Here is a 20,827-nt window from a genome sequence, read left to right on the forward strand (position 1 = left end):
GAGAATAATGTTGAGTTTCAAAAGAATCACAATTAATATGTAGATAAAGTTGTATTGAAAGAAGAGAGAGACAAGTATTTTGGGACAATTTTTTTTTCCAAAAGAGACTATAAATTGAGACGGAGTGAGTATAAATAAGAGATATGTGGAGTAGATGTGACTTTGGATATATGATTTTAAATTGAAAATTGAATTGGACAACTAATTTGAAATAAATATTTTTGTAAAAGTGGACATGTAAATTAAAATGAGAGTATCCGATAAACCCATAAACTGAAGCTTCAAATTTGGATAAGGACAACTATATTTATGACTTACGTAGGTTTCCAAATTCGAAACTGCTGTCTAGTGGGACCCACATTAGAAACACTCGTGTCCAGACAAGAAATATAATGATGCCACCACCTTAATTCACAAACCACCGCTCCACCCACCCCGCAGCTCGTAGTTATCTCCGCCGCCTTGTCAGAATGTCCGATCTTTCCTCAGCCACCGAGCACATCCAACAACACCAAACTGATTGGGAAGCTCTACTCGCCGATCTCGGATGTAGCTTGACGTTTATCATTTCGTCATTGATGTTTCTGAATGTTGAAGAAGTTGTCGAAGTGTATTTGAGAGTTTGGATTAGTGTAGGAGTAGTGCAGTGTAGTATTCATGTGGTTTGCGTTTGTTTAGAGTTAAAGAGAAAGTGGGATCGTGTTGTCGCCCAGACGGAGAGGGATGAGAATTCTGATTCATCGAATGTTGTAATTAATCATGGCCAGGAGGAGCAAACGAGGTAGTGTTTCATTCTGTAACTCTTGCTGCTTTAGATTTATTTGTAATTAAGTGTTGATGTTGTGAATTGATGAGTTTGTATATACTATTAAATATTTCTTCCGATTTTAAATTATATGAATTTGATCCGTGTTTCGTGATGATGGATATAGTAAAATTGAGAAATCATTGATAGGTAATCTAGAGAAATGTTTAATATACTTCAATTTTTAAATTAAAATTCGACTCAAGTGCTATAAGAAAGATATTTTCCAACTCGATTGGTGAGATGATATCTCTTTCTCAAAAGTGTACGTGTTTTTAATGTGTATTCAATAATAAACGTAAATATTATCGAAAAAGAGTCGCGCAATGCGTTAGTATTTGAATCTTTATCACCTAATACGCATTTTGGTTATACGTATTTTGGTAAAAGAGGGACATTTTTCAACTCGATTAGTGAGATGGTATTTCTTGTCAAAAAAATGTTTTTACTGTGTATTCAATAATATATGTAAATATTATTGGAAAAGAATCGCGCAATGCGTTAGTATATGAATCTTGACCACGTAATACACATCTTACTTGTGCGTATTTTGATAATGTGCAATTAACAATTCACGCTTTACACTTTGGTTATCTTCATCACCTTATAACTATCTTGGTGATGTGCAATTAACAACACGCGAGGTAACTATTTTTTCCTCTTTAGGCGATATACCTTTTGTTATATTGAATTGCTCCTGCTAGTAGCAACTCATTGATCAGGATTGAAGAAGCATTGGAATATTCTTATAAAAATGAGATATTGTTATGTGAAGATATTATAGGCTAGTGAAGAGGGTACATCTTACATGACTATGCTTTATATTTTTTGAATTCTGGACCTCTGTCATGTACTCTAATGATGTGCAACTATTTCAGCAGTCTCACAAAGCATCTGGAGTCTGCAAATTTAGTCTTTTTCTTTTTCTGGTGGATCATTGGATTCTATTGGATTTATATTAAGGACCAAAATTTGACTCATGATTCGCCTCAACTCTACTGGTATGTCTGATATGCTTCCTTTTTATGAATTTCTGGATTGAAGAACCTTTTTATCTGATATAATGCACGCACTTCTTTCCCAGGCTGTGGATAGTGTTCTTGGTCTTGGTTGTGTTCTTTGTTGTTATCTGTGCTGCTGTGGTATCTGTTCGATTTGCTATTTGCTTCTTGCTACAACATGCAATTCTCTCTGCCATGGAAGATCAGGTAAACATTTTTCCCGCCCATGCTTAACAAAGGAAATTAATGCATATTTATATAAACAAGCTGCTGTAAATAACTCAATTGTAATTCTATCGATGATGTCCTTAATATCTTACCCCTTATCCTTCAACTTTCATATTAAACAGAAAGGAAAAGTTGACAGCTTTCTGCGAAGAATTCCCAGATACAGGTTTCAGAGGCATGGTGTTTGTGGTGAAAAACAAAATGAGGATCCTCAGGATGAGGAGATAGAAGAACCTCTTACGGGAAAAATGACCGAATGCAACATTGATACACCCATTGAGCATGTTCTTCCTCTTGAAGATGCTGTAAGATTTCGCTATTTACTACCCTAGTTAAATTATTGAAATCCCTCCTAGCTCCTTGCTTCTTGTATCAAGATTCAGCTCTGTTGTAACTTTTGTACGTTTAACTATTAGGCTATTACTATATAAAACTTCAGCGAGAAAATCAGTCCACCCTCTAAATGCTTGTTTATTAAATTTAGGTTTCACATTCAAATCTGATTTGCAGGGAGTAAATCACAAATTGTTTTAATGCAAACCTTTATTTTTACTAAAATTGCAAACCTAGAATTTCGTTATTGATTTCAATGAAGCTGTATCATCTAAAGCATCACTGAACCAAGAACTCATGAACTCTTATCTTGCTGTGTTTGTCATAGGTATGCTGCATATGCCTATGTGCCTACGAAGACGGAAATCTGCTTCGTCAACTCCCATGTGCACATCATTTTCATTCTGATTGCATAAGCCGATGGCTGTATCTCGATGCCACCTGTCCACTTTGCAAAAGGAATATATTCGAGGGCAAAGTGTAAGGTTGTATACCATCTTCCATTTGGAAATCGAGCTGCAATCTAGTTAAGTTGCCTGGTAGGATGGTAAATTATATTGTGTCTCAACTGTGAGTGTTTAACTATTGCATGTACTGGAATGATTCTGCTGTATGAACTTATATGATGTGTATATGAAATATTTGTTTTGCACTTTCTCTTATCCATGAAATATTTTTTCTTTTTCTACACTACTACGCTGGAAGAAACATGGATTTTTTGGTGAGTCGCTAATAATATTGTTTAACTTTCTAAATCCTGATAGAAATAGTTTAGCATTAAACTTGAATCATTTAATTGTAGAATAGAGGAAGACCCAATGATCACTAGCCATTAATTACTGGAGGAACTGTTCTCCTAATATCAATAGACATTGCCTCATCAATAAGCTTGCTATCATGAGGATTCTCAGCTGCCAATGCTGAGGTTTGGTCATCCAGCTAGCACATGTGAACTCAGATTATATATCATGTAGCTACGATAAAAGAGCTGCTTTGAAACAACAATATGCTAGCCAGTAGCCCGTTATTTAGCTAGTAGCGAGACAATGGAGTTTGAGCATACCCCATGGAACCATGCTTTGTGATCTCCTGAAATATGCCTCGGTTCATCAAAAACCTCATGACCGGCAAGGGCTGTTGATGAACAAGCCAGAGCTCAAGATAATTAGGAAAGTTTCGAAAATATTAGCTATCAAAGCTAACAGCCTTGGCTGCCGCCGTTTCAGTAAAACCAAACACGAATCTCCCGTATATAAACTTTCTCGTTGAGCTATTTCATCGTATACATTTGCTTCACTTCCGATCATTCCTCTCTATTTAATTTGTACTAATAAAAGAGGCGCTGAGTAGAAAAGATATCTGAGAATCAAATTACTGGTCTTACCGGACACTAAACAAATTTTTGAAAACTATCCCTATATAATTTTATAAATATTATAATGTTAAAAATTAAAAATGTCAAATTTTTTTTTTTACAAAAACACGTGTGTCGGTGTCTGGTAATAAATCCGTACATGTGAGAGTTAATATAATGTTAGGTTGATTATGACACAATTTACAAGCATAGAAGTCGTTATATTTTAATAATTTTTTTATATTTTAAAATTTCATATTTAATTTTTTTTATAAAAGAAAAAGTTTAAAAGTAAATATTAAATAGAAATAAGTTATTGTGTTTTTAAAAATATATCTACTGTATCTGGAAATAAGTATATATTTTTACTAAATAACGAACAGACATTATTTTTTTAATATTTATTTCATAAAATATTATACAAATATAAACTTTTCAATAATTTTTTATATAATTTATTGTATTTAGCAGTCAGTTTTTGATAATTACTTATTTTCGAATGGCAACCTCTATTCTGTACACTATTATATATTCATGTAATTTAAATTCAAATTTTTATTTACTTCTTAGTAACATCTTTCGGTATCTTCATTTTAAATCTTTTCGGTATGATATTTGTTTTTGAACTGTTATTATTGTTTTTAATCGTAATTAAGTTGTTTGTTTTATGATTTTTGTAGTTATGTAGGTTTTTGGTACTTATCGCTAATATTTTATTATTTTATATATGTTGATGGTTTTCGCTTTAGATTTATGGCTCAAAATGTTGAGTTATCGAGAACATTATCCACCTGTTTGATATTCAGATTATTTAATTTTTTACCATTCATAATATTTATTTATCGTTTCATAATATTTTTTTTTACCGTTTTACAACATTATCTATATTATTAGTACTAATAGTAGTGTTATAGTTTTTCTGATCATATACTGTATAAAAATGGGTGGCAGAATTATGGTATTTTTTATAACTGTGATTGAGATTTTTGTAATGCAAATTAATTAGAAGGAAGAGAACCCTTGAGTTCACTGATCACCTTGAAAAGCAGGAGAATTTTTTATTCTCATAAGGAAATAGAACAATTTTTTGTGAAGTTGTTTCTATTTGCGGAATGGGATCTAGGAAGCAGGAGAATTTTTTATATTCTCATAAGGAAATAGAACAACTTTTTGTGAAGTTGTTTCTATTTGCGGAATGGGATCTAGGAAAACTATTTTGACCTTTAAAATCTAATATATATTAATATTAATGACAATGTCTTGTGAGTTTTTCTTTTACTATATGACTATAATTTGGACCTTTAAAATCTAATATATATTAATATTAATGACAATGTCTTGTGAGTTTTTCTTTTACTATATGACTATAATTTGGACAATTGAGAATAATTTCATTCTCGATAAAGTTGCGTTTGTCTGAAAGTTTTATCACCACCTTTTCATCTTTATAGAAAGTCATTGCCTAGTAATATAATAAAAATAATATTTTAATAAAAATTTATGCTGATAATTAAATTATAGTTATTTCATAAATTAAATTGTTTGAGTTTTAAAAATTAAAACAAATAATTTTGTTGTCATATGATCATTATATTACAATATCCGAATTATTATGAAAGTTTTTTTACGATATTATAATAATAGTTATCATTGAATTAAAAATACTATAAAATAACTAAATTTCAGAATTTTGGTATTAATATGGGATTTTTATTTATTTGAGTTCTGAAATATGATTGGAATTTTATAGATTTGTTTTATAAATTAAATTGTTTGAATTTCTTAAATTTAAAATAAATAATTTTTTTGACAATATAATCCTGTTTGTAAGATAATCGTTATATAACAAATTTTTTATCAATATCAAAGTCTTTTCATAGTAGTATAACAATAATTATTATTATTAAATAAAAATATTACATAATCCTAATAAGTATGGAAGTCTTTTCGTAGTATCATAATTATTTTATTCGATATATGTTGTTGTAATTTGACTAATTTCAATTTGTAATTTTGATTTTTTCTTGCTTTTTTAGTCCAGAATTTAAAGTATTTGATCTGTGTTTTGTGATGTGAGGGTAAATATGAGAAATAAAAGATAGCTAGATTGGCCAATATATCACATTTTTAGTTGAGTCTCGACCGAAATATTACAATAGCGGATTTTTGTGTATTATTTATAACCGATTTGAAGAATGTGTACGTTCTTTCCAAAAAAAAAAAAAGAGAATGTGTATGAGTATACAAGCATAAATGTTATTGAAAACAAGTCGGTAACGTGTTAATCCGCAACTTTTTCAGCAGTGTTGTCAAGCATCATACAAATGAAAAGTTCAGTTAATACTTTATCATCTGCCGGGATTTGAAAAAATGACAAAGCTTATACATGTTCTAACACAAAATAACCAATCAAACGTTTTGAGCATTTAGCGTCCATCTTTCCTCTTCCATGAACCACCGAAACCGCAAGCACAGAAGGAGAATTCCTGCATCATTGATAAAATTGTACAGTCTCATATTATGATAGTACAGTATATCACTGAATCTTGTTATCTTATTAAGAATACCTTTTGCGTAGAAGGTGTAGCCAAGCCGAGCTCTTTGCGCTGTTCTTCATCTGGTTTTGAACTTAAGAGTCCAGATCCAATGTAGTGCATCAATGCAGATGCATACTCGAGATTCCTCAGAACAAAAAAGGATTTAGAGATAAAATGATTTGGAGTCTCAGGTAATTTGTTCTTAAGTGCAATGTCCAGCTCTGCAGCGCTTAAAAACCGCTCTGTTGCAGCCTCCCATGACAGTTTGTGCCTCTCCGCATCACTTAGTGGGCTGGGATCCTCAGCAAGTGACTTGCATGTAGCTTCTACAAATCCAATCCCGTCCTCGAACATTTTGCAATTTGGGAACTGCTTGAAAAATTCATTTGAGGGATGGTTGGCGCATACAACTAATTTGCCCATAGCCAGTGCTTCTGCTGTTGTTGTGCAAACCACATCCGTCGTGCTTGGATTAAGAAAAAGCTTATAGCTGTAACGGGAAAAGCAGAGCAGAAGCTAATAAATAGCAATCTCAAACATGCTGACAAAGGAAAATAAGGCAAATATGCATGTGTTTACAAATGAGATAACAAATTTATAGTTCAAAAAAAAAGAAGGCAACAGATGAAGAATTTCTGATGAAACTAATAGGTCAAAAGGGATGTCAGAAGGCTGACAATGCTGTAAGAGGATTGTCAAGAAAAAGGATCAGAATCTTTAATGTGAAAAATCTAAGATCGGTGAAAAGCTTACTCATGAAATACAATGTCAGCATGATCACGCCCAGGATGAACTTGAACCTTTAAATCCAGCTTCTGGAAAGCTTCCCGGACCTGATCAGAATCCTCACCACTGCCATATAAATCAATTTCAAGTTCTTTGAGCTCCTTTTGGTGAGAACAAAGAAGTTGAAGTAGCTCTTTGTAACCCTTGTTCCATACCATCTTCCCAATGTAGTAGGCAGCATTTCTGAAAGCCTTATTTCCAAGTTGTTCTTGTTGCTCTTTCTTTCTCCTGCCAATTTCAAGGAACTTTGGATTTACTCCATGAACATTGCAGATAACAGATCTCGGAAATTTTTGGGTAGCCGCAGATAACCTTATGACCTGCAACCAATTAAATAACAGAACTAAGACTCACTTTTATATTAAAGCAGTTTAGCCTCGTGGTTTTGTTTGATCTATCACTTCTTTCTTACCTTGTGGCAGTAGATATTAACAACCCAGCTATTCATGTTTTTAAGAAGGAATGCTTGCATTCTCCCATTCTTTTCTCTTCTGACATATTCCAAATAGTTTGTGTGAACAACTCCAACAACAAGGCGGAATTTTACTTTCCATCTCTTTCCGTGGTGATACCATGTTAAATGCTCTGGTTCTTCAAGGACAGCGATCTCTGCCTCTTCATCAGGGATGATTTCTGTAATATCTCCAACACCGAAAATGCTCCCCATTTTTCTGGAAAACTGATTAAAAAAGAGGCGTGCCTTAGTTAACATGTGTTTAGGAGAGGTTTAAGTAAAGGATTTGGGCATATGACTTGTGTATTCCAAAAGATAACACTAGTGCTTGCTCATTCAAATTTCAAGAAACAGTATTAGTATTGTGAAATACCTTTCCAGGATAAAACAATATTTGGAAAGTAGACTTAAGCCCAATTCTTTCGTCAAGCCACTGCCGTACATAAATCTCCTGCTCTGAGGGCGTGTCAAATGTGATCTTATTGGGATACACATAGTCCTGATCTCTCTTAGACAGCCAAGGAATCACCAGAGTAACATCCCATCTCTCATCTTTCGAAAGGCATGCTGCACGAAAGAGAGGGTTAACGGCAGTTCCAGTCATCCATGGAAGGCTCGCAGTAGTAAATATAGCGATATGTTGTTTCTTATCCATTCAGTCATGAAATCAACATCTATTTTTGCTCTCAGATCCACCACCTATGCATGATGATAACACGGAGAACTTAAATAAACAAAGCAAATTTCATTATTCGGCCCTCCATACTTATAATTCCTCTTCAATTCTTTTATAACAGGAAATCGATGAATGAGAATCGCTAATTAATCCTCATATGATCGTGGAGTCTAAGCCCTAAGCACAAAGACTTGCTCTAAACTGCAAAACTAGTTCTAAAATATTAAATTTATGCAGAACACACGCAGAAACCTAAAATTCGGAAATAATGAACGGTGGAGCTGAAGAAAATACCTCAACTATTCTCAGTCCTCGCGATCGATGAATTGAAAGCCTAGCAAGTAAAGAAGAAACACTAAAAGATGATGATCAGATAAAATATGTGATTTCAAATACAAATTAATTATTTGACTTAACTAGTGGTTGCAAGCCTGCAGTATAAAATTCTCTTTACCTTTATACAATATATTCTTCTATCTTTTTCTTTATCCCTTGCTTGATTTGGACACTTATCATCCAACAACAGAAGAAAAGAAATCTGATCAAACAAATACTAACATGGGCTTTCATCAGGAAAATATAGTTTGGGCTTCAGCATCAGCCCATACAATTTCTTAATTTTTGCCAAATCCCTAATTTAAGGTGGTGGTGGTGGTTCCAAAGCTAGATTAACTTGTGAATAGTTAAGACCTTATATTTGTCATCACAGAAATAAAAGTCAAGAATATAGAGACAAATCGTAAACACCTGCTTTATTAAAGCCTTCCAAACATGAACCATAACACTTGCTTAACTAATAAGAAGGATAAATAAGCAAACAATTTAATAGAAACCTAGCACAAGTGAAGTGAGAAATTAAGTAGAATTTGAACAATCGAAGACCATTAGACCTGGCATGCAACATTTCTGAAATGATCCAACTGTAGAGTAGAAAAGGGAATCCAAGAAGAAGCCACTTCAAGCGAAAAACAACCGGACTTTCTGTCCTAACTGGACAGTTAAAACCCATTCGAAGACACCCTCGACCATTGCCTTAATCGGGTTTATCACATGAACTGAGTGTGAGGAAAGATCGCGGAAAGGGTAATTATCAGTCTCCTTACAATACATGAAATAATTTATGATTTTTTTTGTCAGTTTCTTTGACAAGAACATTCTCGTCTCACTATAGTTGTTACTGTCTGTTATGGTGATATTGTAGTAACCTTCAGCAACCATTTCAGTCTCCACGACGAAAGTATTCAGATTCATTTTGATTTCTTGACGTTGAGGCAAATCACCGACTTCGTCAGATGTCAGAGGAGCAGTTGTGGCCTCCAAAGGTATCTCACAGCCCCTAACAACCATAAATTTGTCTACTGATTTATAGTAGGATTTTTTCACCGAATCATCACAGAACATGAACGAATCGCTGCCAGTGCTGAGAAGCTCATGCATGAACACTCTGTATTTGACCTTAAACCTTCCCATGAAAAGCTTTCCGAATTGGAAAGTAACAGCCTTAGCACCTTGCCAAACAAAATTGAAATAAAATGAGAAAATGTCGATCACCACAAATAACGCACTTACTAATGTTGAAAACTGATCAAACCCTTTAGCCTGCAATATCAAGGGAAAGATGGACAGAATTCTCATAAAATTATCATTCAGAAGCTCAGAGCTGGTATTGTCGACGATGCAATACTCCTCGCAGGTCTTTATGGTTCCTCCCATCAAAATATACTTCAACATGGATTCCGGCTTCACGGCCTTAACCAGATGGTATTTTCCCATCAGGACAATATCCTCAGTCGCGATATGATAATTCTTGGCAAAATGAAGGAACTTAAGAGGCTTTCCTGTCTCGAACGAGGCACAAAACCTGTACTTGTTGTTGTTGAGCTGAAACCTCATGTCATAACCATTTTCAAAGGAGAAAGAGTGGGATTCCTTCTCTTGTGCATTGTCGTAGTCCTGCCAATCGCCGCCTCCTTCTCTGCTCATACCGTCCAGCAGAAGATACTTTCGTTGCTTAAACCAAGTACGATCATAGCCATGCCACAGCATGCTCATGCTGATGAATGGTATTCGAAAGAACTTAGCATTCCTCAGAAAAGTCCACAGACTGTAGGCAGCTTGCAGCCAGAGAACCCAAGTCGGAACTGCAAACGACATTTTCTGCAACACCAACTAGCCCAAAACAACCCTTGTTATCAAGCAAATAGAACTTTAGTTTACTTCACTCTTGGAAGTTGGAAGTATCTTGTGCCTTGGCTTTGTTTTAGTACTTGAGGCGTGGAAATATTCTGGAGCCTTCGCTTTATTTGCCTTCACTGACTTTATACTTTTCTTTAATCATGGAAATATTCTCAGCCATTGCTTTACTATCCTTAACAGAGAAGAGGGACCAGTCAGAGTACAAGGTCTATTAATTCTGTCGTGAAACGTGTTTCTATAGTCAATATCATAAATGTGATCTTTCTCATTTCACATATCAATCAAAATATTATTGAAATATGCTAAATTGAATTTAACCAAAAATCTTTTGCAGGCAAATGAACACTAACCCAACATGGGCTTTTTTTTAGGAAAAGATTACTTGGGCCTCGATTATCAGCTCATTCGATAGGGTATCCAATTTATCACCTTAAATTTCAAGAACAATTACAGTATACAATATATTTTAACAATTATTCAATGACAAGATGTATATTTTACCAAGTCAAATTTGTCATAATATAATCCTTCGAAATAGAAGAAAGTTGTTCGTGAGAATCAATTTTCAATACATACTCTGCATTAATCAGAAAATGGCTCTGCAACAACCTGCATTAAGGATTCGGATTGAAATCTGAGCGGTTCTGAGCAATCACATACATGAACAAACAATAGAATCGCGAAAAACACATCAGAGAGAGAAAAAGGAAGGAGAAGCAGAGGGAGAGATGACCTGCAAGAGGGTATTAATAATTGGAGGCACAGGGTACGTAGGTCAACATCTTTTAGAAGGATTATCAAATGTAGCCCTTGAGCAAGACTTTGATCTAGCATTCACGCATCACTCACATCTTCCTCCGGAGCCATTGCTTAAAGCCATTCATTCCCATTGTCTTGCTTTTCCTGTTGATTTACGAAACGGGGATGGTTTTGATGCCATTTCTGTAAAATTTGGCCAGGTAAACTTCTCTGCATTTCATGTTTTATGCTATTTCTGGTTATTGTGATGCATGTTTCTTGTTTCTATGTTAGTGCGTTTTTGCATGCTCAACCGAACCCTAGACCACCTTTGGTAATTAAGGAGGAGGAATGTTCGCGTACATTTGGTTTGGATTGGTCTGATTTTATGTTTTTATAATTTATCTATGTTTTTTCTGTGTGTTCTTAATTACAACTCAATTCACATTATTATCAAACTTTACTAGCTTTTGTTATGATTTTTCCCAATGTGTTGGTCTGTTTATCTTTTAATGGTGCGCCTAACTTGAAGATTTGTTATTATTGTTCTCGCTATGTTGGATAATTTGTATAAAATTTCAGCCTGATGTGGTGGTGAACTTAGCTGCACTTTCTGTTCCTCGTGCCTGCGAGATGGATCCTGTTACTGCTATGTGTGTCAACGTGCCATCTGCACTTATCGAATGGTTTAGTAGCTTTGAAGATGAAACTACTCTTCTGATTCATCTTTCCACTGATCATGGTACAAAATTGAGGACTCTTTAGTTTTCTGATTACCTAGCTCTGTTCTACACTTCAGGAATATAAACTACTCTTCTGATTCATCTTTACTGCAGTTTATGAAGGGGTAAAAGCCTTCTACACGGAAGAGGACGAGACTGCTCCAGTGAATGTATACGGGAAGTCCAAAGTCGAATCAGAACATTTCATTTCCGAAAACTGGGCCAACTATGCAATTCTGAGAAGCAGTATTATATACGGGCCACAGACTGCTGCACCTGTTCGTAAGTCGCTTCCGGTTCAGGTGCATTAGCATTAAGACATACCTTCTCTTCTGTAGTATTTAGTCAACTGCTACAAAAATTAGTTTGTCGTTCTTTCTTACTAGTAGTATTTAGTAAATCAGAGAAGCCGAATTATTCACATTGAACTTTAAAATTTTAGCTCTTTAAAGTGAAACGTATGCTAGATTTTGGATGAATATCATCTGAAAATCTTATGGTTGAATGCCTAATGAATGCAGTGGCTTGATAGTCTTCTTGCCAAGGGACGAGAGGTAGAATTCTGTCGTGATGAATTCCGTTGCCCGATCTATATCAAAGATGTAATTACTATCATACAAACATTGATTAGCAGATGGATGTCAGGTTTGCAATTGAGCATTTCAGCTTCTGAACATCGGTTACACGTTCTATATGCCGTTTTTCTATATTTATGCTTTGTAATTAGTATGTTAGGCACTTGAGCTGTAATGATTAGTTATAGTAACCACTTGGAACTATGGTGTTATGTCCAGATTGTAACAATATGCAGTTGGTTCTTAATGTTGGGGGGCCAGACAGAGTATCGCGACTCCAAATGGCGGAGACTGTGGCAGCTGTTAGAGGTTATAAAAGCTCACTACTCAAACCAATATCAGCTTCATTAGTAAGTACTAATGGAACCCTAACTTAAGAGTTCCCCAAGCAGGATTTGCAATTTTTTTGTTTTCCATTTTCTCTGCATCCTACACTCTTGATAATGGGTCTTTACTTTTCAGATTGATCGCGGTGTCAAGTCCCCTGCTGACATATCAATGGATATAAGCAAGCTGATTCGAGTACTAGGCTTTTCTCCCATGAAATTCGAAGAAGGTGTCAGATTAACATTGACAGAGGCAACTCAAGGCGCCTAATCCTAATTTTGAAAGCTCTAGCTCTTGTAAATGTTGTGCTCTATCACATGCTAAAGAATATGTACATGTGTAACTGTATTAGCCCTAATTTAGTTTTGGTTTTGCATGTTAAATTAGAGAAAATCGTAGGTTTAGCCCGCATGCATGTTGTTTCATGCTCATTAGTTTGAGTCTAGAAGACAATTTTACAATATGTTGCATATTTGCAGGTGATGTAAATACCAACCAAAATAAATATGAACATGAATTTTAAAAACATAATTGTTGCAAGACATCATTATTGTAATTATAGGATCAGGGACTATGGAATTTTGTGCAATGCTAGAACCGCGGTGCTTTCACATTCTAAAAAGGCATATACACAGAGAAGAAGAATTATTATTATAAATGTGTGTAAGCATCAAATTAAATGGGCAGCACCATGCAGTGAGCATATTTAACAACACATCATGCTGCATGCGCCATGCATCCAATATCAGAAGTCTGACGTTTGCTAAAGCGGTGCAAGAGGTCTTTTTACTTTTATAACTCAAATTCTATGTTTTAAAAAATTTAACATAATTAAGTTGAAAAAGAGAAATGCTAAGATGATGTTTCATTCTGGAGTATTTTTCAGAGTATTTGAAACATCAAATAGTATAGATAAAATAAATTTAATATTATTATATTAAGTCTGATTCATAGCTAAATTACATAAATTAAATAAACTTAATATTATTATACTATTTTAATATATCCAATTAATGACCCATTCAATCATTCTAATTAATTTCTGATTATCCGATTAGTTTTTTGAAAGATTATATAAATTTGAGTGACAATATTTGTTTTCGGATAATATTTAAATCTGTTTAAATTAGCCCTATTTTTAATTTAATTGAATAATAAAAGCTAATATATGAAAATTTTATAATATGATAGAATATTATATATATATATATATATATATATATGTAAATTATATTTTTTTTTTAAAAATTACACTTAAATATATCTCTGAAAAAATATATTTAATAAAAAATGAAATATACATTATTAATTAATATACTCCTATCAATACTAATAAATACAACATTTACTCATATAAGAGTTATAACTTTTATTTGATATATGTATATGTATATTTCTCAAAATATGGCTTGGATATATAATAAATTCAGCACAACCGGATACAGAACTATCACTATTATGTAATATTTAATTTAATAAATAATAAATTTAATATATGAATTATTTATGATATAATATAATAGTGTATTATTTCAATAAAAGGTAATATATATATATATATATGTATATTATATTTTTAAAAAGATTCACACTTAAATATATCTATGAAAAATGTCTATAATAATAAATATAAATATATATTATTAATCAATATACCCCTGTCAACACAAAATCTAGTCATCAAAAAATACAGAGCTACTATAATTTTTGTTAGATATTTATTTATATGTCAAAATAAGGCTCGGATAGATAAACTCAGCCCAGCCAGATCGAAACTCAAATCAGAAAAAAGGTTGAAGACAACTCTAACTACTTTGAGTGAAGCCAAAATAACATTACAACAGATCTGTACGTCACAGATTCACACACTCCCAGAATAATTACTATAAATACCAAACACTACGCACCCATTCATTCACAAATCTACGCACAACACACAGATCTACTGTGATATTACTCACATTTGATTAGCTTTTGTAAGCCACTCTTCTCTTTTTATTAAATGCTATTATAAGTGATTTGAATTGTGAATTGAGTTGAGTTGAAATCACCCTTTTGAGTATGTGTGTGTATATGATGTAAATTGCTGGGAATTGTGTCTATCTTGTTTGTATAAGGAGAAATTTTGCTTTTCCTGCTGATACTATCAAGAACTAGTGGGAAGTTTTAAATTTTTGCATATTTGTAATGTATGTTGTGCTGTAATTGTGTTGAACAGATGATTTAAATTGATCTAGTGATTTTGAGAAAGGTTTTTTTTTTGTTGATTGTGATCAAGTTCTTGTTTTTTTATTTAAGATTGAGAAAATGGGATTTTCTTGTAGTTTAGAACTTTCAACGGCAAGTAATGGCTTTGATGAAGACTGGCGTTATTGCTTTGTTTGATGTCGATGGCACACTTACTGCTCCGCGAAAGGTATGCCATTGTTCCCCTGCGATCTTGTGCCAGATTTGTTAGTCTCTCTGGATAAAATAAGTGATTTCTTGAATTTCAATCTAGATAATCTGTGGAAATGCTGTTGACAAATATAATACATGTTTTATTTATATGTTATAGATGAACAAAGATGAAGAAGAAAGAAACGAAAGGAATGTACAAACCAGATATAGCAGTATATATTAATCGGCTACATTGTAGATAGACCCTCTTCCTAAAATGAAACCTGTGGGACTTTAAATAGTGTCCAATATTCATTTTACTATAATGACGAAACTACCCTTGTATTTTATTCCTCAATACTCCCCCTCAAGCCAATGAGTGAGAACAAAGTGAAACTCTTGGCTTGAAGATTTAAAACTACTTCTACTTGTCTTCGAAAAACAGTCTCTAAACATCTCATCAACTGCATCTTCCACTTTCAAGTCCTTCCTATTCTTCCATGCTTGGATAATCAACTTCCTTCCAAATTGCTTCAATGCATGAAGCTCTTTCCTTGTTTCAACAAGAGTAGCATCCTTCTCATTGAGCAGTGCACTCAATTTTGATTTCATTCATGTATTGTTCTATAACTCTTTCCTTTGCATTCAAAGACTTCTCTAACACGCTGTTTGGATCCATATCATCACTTCTATCATTTCCATACTCTTCATTTACTGTTTGTAACTGCAAACTTGGAACACCTTTCTCTCTCGAGACTTTAAAGTTCATGTAACTTTTGCATATTGGAAAAACTATCCTGAGCTTGTTGCAACTGATCCTGCAACAGTTCTCCCTTTCTTTTAAGACCTCTAATGATTTTTGGTTTTCTTCTGCTTTATTTTACGATTTTCAGAACCTTAAGAGCAGCGGCGGCCTTCTGAACAGCCTTATTGTTCACTCTTGGGGAGGATAATCTGTTCAAGCTCGCACTTCTCTGAGATTTCCTGCTTCCTAGACTTTAGCTGCTCCATCTGTGCCTCCTTTGTTTTAATTTGATGATTAAGTTTGCTTATGTTTGTTGTTGAAGCAGAAATCTTTTTCTTCCATTCCTGTATATCTTTCTCACACTCTTCTGACTTGAGCTTCCAGTCCTGTGCTTCAGTCTTCCAGTGATCAATTTCATCTGTTGCTTTCTCCATAGCAGACTGGAGTTCATTTTCTCTTTCCTCAACTGCTTTTAACGATGACTTTAAGGAATTGAGTGCTGATTCCAGCTTAGTAAATCGTGAATCCATGTCTCGGTTTTGTTCAGACTCTAAGTGGTACTTCAGCTTTGATTGCTGACTACACGCTTAGCCTTTGTTCAGCATTCTGTTCAACCGCCATGAGCTCACTCTCTTCAAATTCCCGGATGTTCTTCACCCCCAGCAGACTCCCTAAATTTCTTATAGATACGGTCAACAATATTATTAATTCTTTTATCTAGAGCAGAGATATTTGAATTCCTTGAAACAATGATATCTGTTATCTTTTGAAGCTCTGGACTACAATGACCAATCTCTTTTTCGATATTAACTTTCTCATCCTCCAATTTTCTGAGTTTATCAGCAATACTTTTCTTTTCGATTTCTGCATACTGAATTTTCTTCTCTAATTCACTAATCCTTCCAGATGCTTCAGATTCCCTAAGCTGCATCTCTCTTAGAGACCCATTAGCAGAGAAAAATGCCTCATCCTTGCTACCACACAGAGCCTTGGCCAAGGCATTTACTTCGACAACTTTTCTGTGCATCAAATGCAAGCCATGATATAATTTCTGAATTCAACTTGGTCTCCCTGACAAGATCAACAGCAGTGTGAAAAAGCGAGCAAGAGGTAGAAACAACGAGCTTGTCTTTTCCTACAATTTTCTCAAGCGACTCCAGAGTAGAGAGAGATGAAGCAAGATCATTGGCCCACATGTTCCTTCCATCAACAACACCAGCAAACACGTATTTCCCAGAAGGGAAACTACTCTTAATCAGCTCTGAGAGTCCTTCCTCCAAGAACCAAATCAAAACCAAAGGCTGTAACAAAATAAAACTGGGCCACACAATTTATCAAACACATAGGCCATCACCCCATCAACGCACTCCCCCTATAGAGGAAATCACAGCAGCGCCTTGGAGATACACGAACAAAGATGTTGAACTCGGGTCAGAATCGAAGGCTCTGATACCGTGTTGACAAATATAATACATGTTTATTTCTATGTTATAGATGAACAAAGATGAAGAAGAAAGAAACTAAAGAAATGTACAAACTAGATATACCAGTATATATCCTGTGGGACTTTAAATAGATGAACAAAGATGAAGAAGAAAGAAACAAAAGGAATGTACAAACTAGGTATAGCAGTATATATTAATCGGCTACATTGTAGATAGACCCTCTTCCTAAAATGAAACCCGTGGGACTTTAAATAGAGTCCAATATTCATTTTAATATAATGACAAAACTACCCTTGTATTTTATTTCTCAATAAATGCTTAATCCATTTTATTAAAGAGAGCTCTGTAAAAGGTTTTACCAAGTTATTATTGACATCATTAATCACTGAAGGCTTTTCTGTGTGAAATGTTAGGCGGTCACCTTGAAAATGTTACAATTTATGAAGGAACTTGGAAAGGTATGAAATTCTTATACCCGAGTCAGTTCGCAGAAATAATTTTGAATGATCTTTTCGTTTCTTTTTCTAAGTTTAAGATATTATTGCTTAATGATATAGTATCACATATACTGACTACTGTCATATTATACTGGCAGGTGGTCAAAATTGGGGTTGTGGGAGGATCAGATCTTGTAAAGATATCAGAGCAACTGGGGCAAACAGGTCAGCTACAATCTGTTAACCTGAACATTAAAATTATTATGTTAATGAAGTGAACTTGTAAGAATTTACAGTCAGGTTTTGTTAGCTATTGTCTGTTATTATCCCTTTTTTTTTTGAAGGAGTCTGTTATTATTCCTGTGTAATCTTTGTGTGTAATCTCATCCACAATTCCCTTGTAATGTGAACAACACCACAATTAGGTGGAGTTTCTGGAATTTTAATTGTCCTGTGCATTGTTCCTTATGCATAAGTTTTGATTCTCCTGTGGTGTTTTCATCTTTTTTGAATTATTATGAATGCACTTCTAGTTTTCACATTTCTGTTGCAGCAAACAATATATATACTGCCCTTACATGTGAAACATACTTGGCTATGCAGTGATAACTGACTACAATTATGTATTTGCTGAAAATGGCCTAGTTGCTTACAAAGATGGGAAACTAATTGGTACCCAGGTAGTGCATTGATCCCTCCATCTTTGGTTGATTGACCACTTTATGTCATGGCATTATGATGAACAGTTACACCTCAATTTATAATACATAGATGCAGTCCAACACTATCTATCCTGAAATGTCCTTCCTTACCGAGTTTTGATATCACAGCATAATTACTATCAATACTGGAGAAAGTTAGGTGTTTAGTAGCAAACAAATGGACATTGCTATTTAATTCTAAAAGAATAATATGCATATTCTTTGCTTTTCTGTCCAAAGTATACATGACTCTTTTGTTTGTTGTGTTGGATTTTCGATCTTCTAACTGTTAATATTGTAATATTGTGTGCAGAGCTTGAAGACCTTTATCGGTGAAGAAAATCTTAAGGTGACATGATGGCTTGTCTATATGATCTTGTGTTATAGAAGTTGAATTCAAGGATATTAATGCTTTATGAACATCGTAATGTACATGATTGATTCATCTGTTTGATTGGTGACAGACATTATGATTGAGTATTAATATAGTCTATAAGTTATCATTTTCATGTATTGTCAATGATTATGCAGGCAATTATAAATTTTATACTTCACTACATAGCTGACCTGGACATTCCTATCAAGCGGTTAGCAAATAAATTCTGAATCATCTCAGATATATGCTTGTTTGATCTTCTTCTACAAGTTGAGATTTGTGATATACTTCCTCATTTTTTAATTTATTGATTAATTCTAGGGGGACATTTATTGAGTTCCGAAGCGGAATGATAAACGTCTCACCCATTGGCCGCAACTGTAGCCAGGAAGAAAGAGATGAATTTGAAAGATATGACAAGGTATAGGATTAGTTCCTCCCCAATGCAGCTGAACTTCGATATTCATCATATTTATAATTTAGCAATCAAGTTACATCTCAGATTCACAACATACGCTCGAAACTGGTGTCACTGCTGCGAGAGAAATTTGCTCATCTGAACCTCACTTACTCTATTGGCGGTCAGATCAGCTTCGATGTAAGTTGTTATCATTATTTTTTTTCATCTTAAAAATCCTTTGAGTTAAATAGGAGAGGGGTGCTAAAACTTTCACTGCAACAACCAGGTGTTTCCTCAAGGTTGGGACAAAACATATTGCTTACAGTACCTTGACGAATTCACTGAAATTCACTTCTTTGGGGACAAGACTTATAAGGTACCGCTCTTATTATACTAGCTCATAATATTAAGTCAGTTCTATCTACTGAGTTTCCGTATGGGTTCATCCTCTTGTTCATTATCTATTATCATAGATTTCTTGTCCCTTCTTTTTATGCTTTATATCCGTATGGCGATTAAAGTTCTATTTGAAAGCATTGATTATTTTCCTTGAACAGGGTGGCAATGACCATGAAATATATGAATCTGAGCGAACTCATGGTCACACAGGTCAGCTTGCTTTTTCAGCAAATTCATAAACTATGCATGCAAAATTAAGCACACAAAAACAAAGTCTTAGGAGGTTGACCAGGTTGCTTGCACTAGTTATTTTTACTGATAGTGTGGAAAGGCTTGGAGCCTAGGACAATACCTGTCCATTTGGATGACCATTACAACTAGTAGCGCTAGATTCATAATTCTAAATAGTGTTATAAATCAGAACAAAGTTACAATTGTGCGTTTTGATCTGTGTTTCAGTTACAAGCCCTGAGGATACGATGAAGCAATGTACCAGTCTCTTTTTGGACAACTGATCAAAGAGTTCTCGACGGTTATCAAATGTTTCTAGTTCGCTTTGTAACTTTTGTTGATCAGTTGTAACCATATATTCATTGATGTTTTTTACACATACTGAAAGTTTTGTTTACTAACATTCTCTGTGGTTGAAATTTGTATACCGTTTTCTTTGAAATTATCAAACTTTCCAAAAATTCAATGATCACAAGGGTCTTTTAATATATAAATACGATTAAAGTAGTGGTGTACAATTTTACAGTATGTACTATGTACTTAGATCGGGTATGTCAGTGTACCAGACCGGTATATCAGTATAGGACTTTTTTAGTCTTTGTTTACACATTTTGGAGTCAAGAAATTAAAAATTTGTCATAACTAAAATAATCTTGTGAAAAGAAAAATAAAATATTTATATAATACTAATTAATATAATAAATTAATATTTTTTTTTGTTGCGTGTTAATAAATGAGAATTCATATTGCATAACCTGTCTGTTATAGTTTATTTAAAAAATATATAAGATTAGTTATTCTCAAATTAGTATCAAGTCAATAAATAGATTTTGTATATAAAATCTGAACTAACAAAATAATAATAATAATATAAATATTTGGTTCCGGGTTTTGGTCTGATTGAAAACTCCCAATTTTCGATTCGATCGGGTCTAATTCAAAAATAAGATATAACAGTTCTTTCAAAAAAAAAGATATAATA

General features: G+C 33.9%; 4 protein-coding genes across 7 annotated transcripts; 3 read left to right on the top strand and 1 right to left on the bottom strand.

The window, feature by feature from the left end:
• Positions 1–470: 470 nt before the first annotated feature.
• LOC108207899 (E3 ubiquitin-protein ligase At1g63170) lies at positions 471–2,366 on the top strand. Its single transcript, XM_064086952.1, has 3 exons — positions 471–781; positions 1,890–2,013; positions 2,157–2,366. The coding sequence occupies exons 1-3, from the start codon at positions 471–473 to the stop codon at positions 2,364–2,366; spliced, it is 645 nt and encodes a 214-aa protein (XP_063943022.1).
• A 3,629-nt stretch (positions 2,367–5,995) lies between these two features.
• On the bottom strand, positions 5,996–8,769 carry LOC108209486 (digalactosyldiacylglycerol synthase 2, chloroplastic). Of its 3 annotated transcripts, none has more exons than XM_064088500.1 (7): positions 8,629–8,769; positions 8,469–8,508; positions 7,872–8,065; positions 7,457–7,723; positions 7,012–7,364; positions 6,289–6,748; positions 5,996–6,207 (listed from the first exon to the last, which is right to left on the bottom strand). In XM_064088500.1, the coding sequence occupies exons 4-7, from the start codon at positions 7,709–7,711 to the stop codon at positions 6,148–6,150; spliced, it is 1,128 nt and encodes a 375-aa protein (XP_063944570.1). In that variant the 5' UTR covers positions 7,712–7,723; positions 7,872–8,065; positions 8,469–8,508; positions 8,629–8,769; the 3' UTR covers positions 5,996–6,147. The 3 variants fall into 3 exon arrangements, with proteins under 3 accessions (XP_063944570.1, XP_017235904.1, XP_063944569.1); XM_017380415.2 differs by having other exon boundaries at positions 7,872–8,197; positions 8,629–8,766; XM_064088499.1 differs by lacking the exon at positions 8,629–8,769 and having other exon boundaries at positions 8,469–8,585.
• Positions 8,770–10,558: 1,789 nt separating this feature from the next.
• LOC108209487 (uncharacterized) lies at positions 10,559–13,213 on the top strand. Its single transcript, XM_017380416.2, has 6 exons — positions 10,559–11,329; positions 11,691–11,850; positions 11,945–12,132; positions 12,352–12,475; positions 12,625–12,755; positions 12,868–13,213. Exons 1-6 carry the CDS (start codon positions 11,099–11,101, stop codon positions 13,000–13,002), a joined length of 969 nt encoding a protein of 322 aa, XP_017235905.1. The 5' UTR covers positions 10,559–11,098; the 3' UTR covers positions 13,003–13,213.
• Positions 13,214–14,510: 1,297 nt separating this feature from the next.
• On the top strand, positions 14,511–20,287 carry LOC108208740 (phosphomannomutase). Of its 2 annotated transcripts, none has more exons than XM_017379265.2 (12): positions 14,511–14,708; positions 15,057–15,148; positions 17,715–17,759; positions 17,897–17,963; positions 18,342–18,418; positions 18,753–18,788; positions 18,971–19,026; positions 19,137–19,236; positions 19,318–19,413; positions 19,502–19,591; positions 19,773–19,824; positions 20,074–20,287. In XM_017379265.2, exons 2-12 carry the CDS (start codon positions 15,080–15,082, stop codon positions 20,127–20,129), a joined length of 744 nt encoding a protein of 247 aa, XP_017234754.1. In that variant the 5' UTR covers positions 14,511–14,708; positions 15,057–15,079; the 3' UTR covers positions 20,130–20,287. The 2 variants fall into 2 exon arrangements, with proteins under 2 accessions (XP_017234754.1, XP_017234755.1); XM_017379266.2 differs by having other exon boundaries at positions 15,062–15,148.
• The last annotated feature ends 540 nt before the right edge of the window (positions 20,288–20,827 follow it).

This window comes from Daucus carota, chromosome 2 (genome assembly GCF_001625215.2).
Source record: "Daucus carota subsp. sativus chromosome 2, DH1 v3.0, whole genome shotgun sequence".
Lineage (NCBI taxonomy): Eukaryota > Viridiplantae > Streptophyta > Magnoliopsida > Apiales > Apiaceae > Daucus > Daucus carota.

Excerpts from the sequence above, each read along its gene's own strand:
- LOC108207899 (XM_064086952.1), top strand. The coding sequence starts at position 471 with ATGTCCGATCTTTCCTCAGCCACCGAGCACATCCAACAACACCAAACT. Across the intron at positions 782-1,889 it reads GGCCAGGAGGAGCAAACGAG|GCTGTGGATAGTGTTCTTGG; the intron begins GTAGTGTTTCAT and ends CTTCTTTCCCAG. Across the intron at positions 2,014-2,156 it reads TCTCTGCCATGGAAGATCAG|AAAGGAAAAGTTGACAGCTT; the intron begins GTAAACATTTTT and ends CATATTAAACAG.
- LOC108209486 (XM_017380415.2), bottom strand. The coding sequence starts at position 8,153 with ATGGATAAGAAACAACATATCGCTATATTTACTACTGCGAGCCTTCCA. Across the intron at positions 7,365-7,456 it reads TTAATATCTACTGCCACAAG|GTCATAAGGTTATCTGCGGC; the intron begins GTAAGAAAGAAG and ends AATTGGTTGCAG. Across the intron at positions 6,749-7,011 it reads GCTGACATTGTATTTCATGA|CTATAAGCTTTTTCTTAATC; the intron begins GTAAGCTTTTCA and ends TTCCCGTTACAG.
- LOC108209487 (XM_017380416.2), top strand. The coding sequence starts at position 11,099 with ATGACCTGCAAGAGGGTATTAATAATTGGAGGCACAGGGTACGTAGGT. Across the intron at positions 11,330-11,690 it reads TTTCTGTAAAATTTGGCCAG|CCTGATGTGGTGGTGAACTT; the intron begins GTAAACTTCTCT and ends ATAAAATTTCAG. Across the intron at positions 12,133-12,351 it reads GTAAGTCGCTTCCGGTTCAG|TGGCTTGATAGTCTTCTTGC; the intron begins GTGCATTAGCAT and ends TAATGAATGCAG.
- LOC108208740 (XM_017379265.2), top strand. The coding sequence starts at position 15,080 with ATGGCTTTGATGAAGACTGGCGTTATTGCTTTGTTTGATGTCGATGGC. Across the intron at positions 18,789-18,970 it reads TCGGTGAAGAAAATCTTAAG|GCAATTATAAATTTTATACT; the intron begins GTGACATGATGG and ends ATGATTATGCAG. Across the intron at positions 19,237-19,317 it reads AATTTGAAAGATATGACAAG|ATTCACAACATACGCTCGAA; the intron begins GTATAGGATTAG and ends GTTACATCTCAG.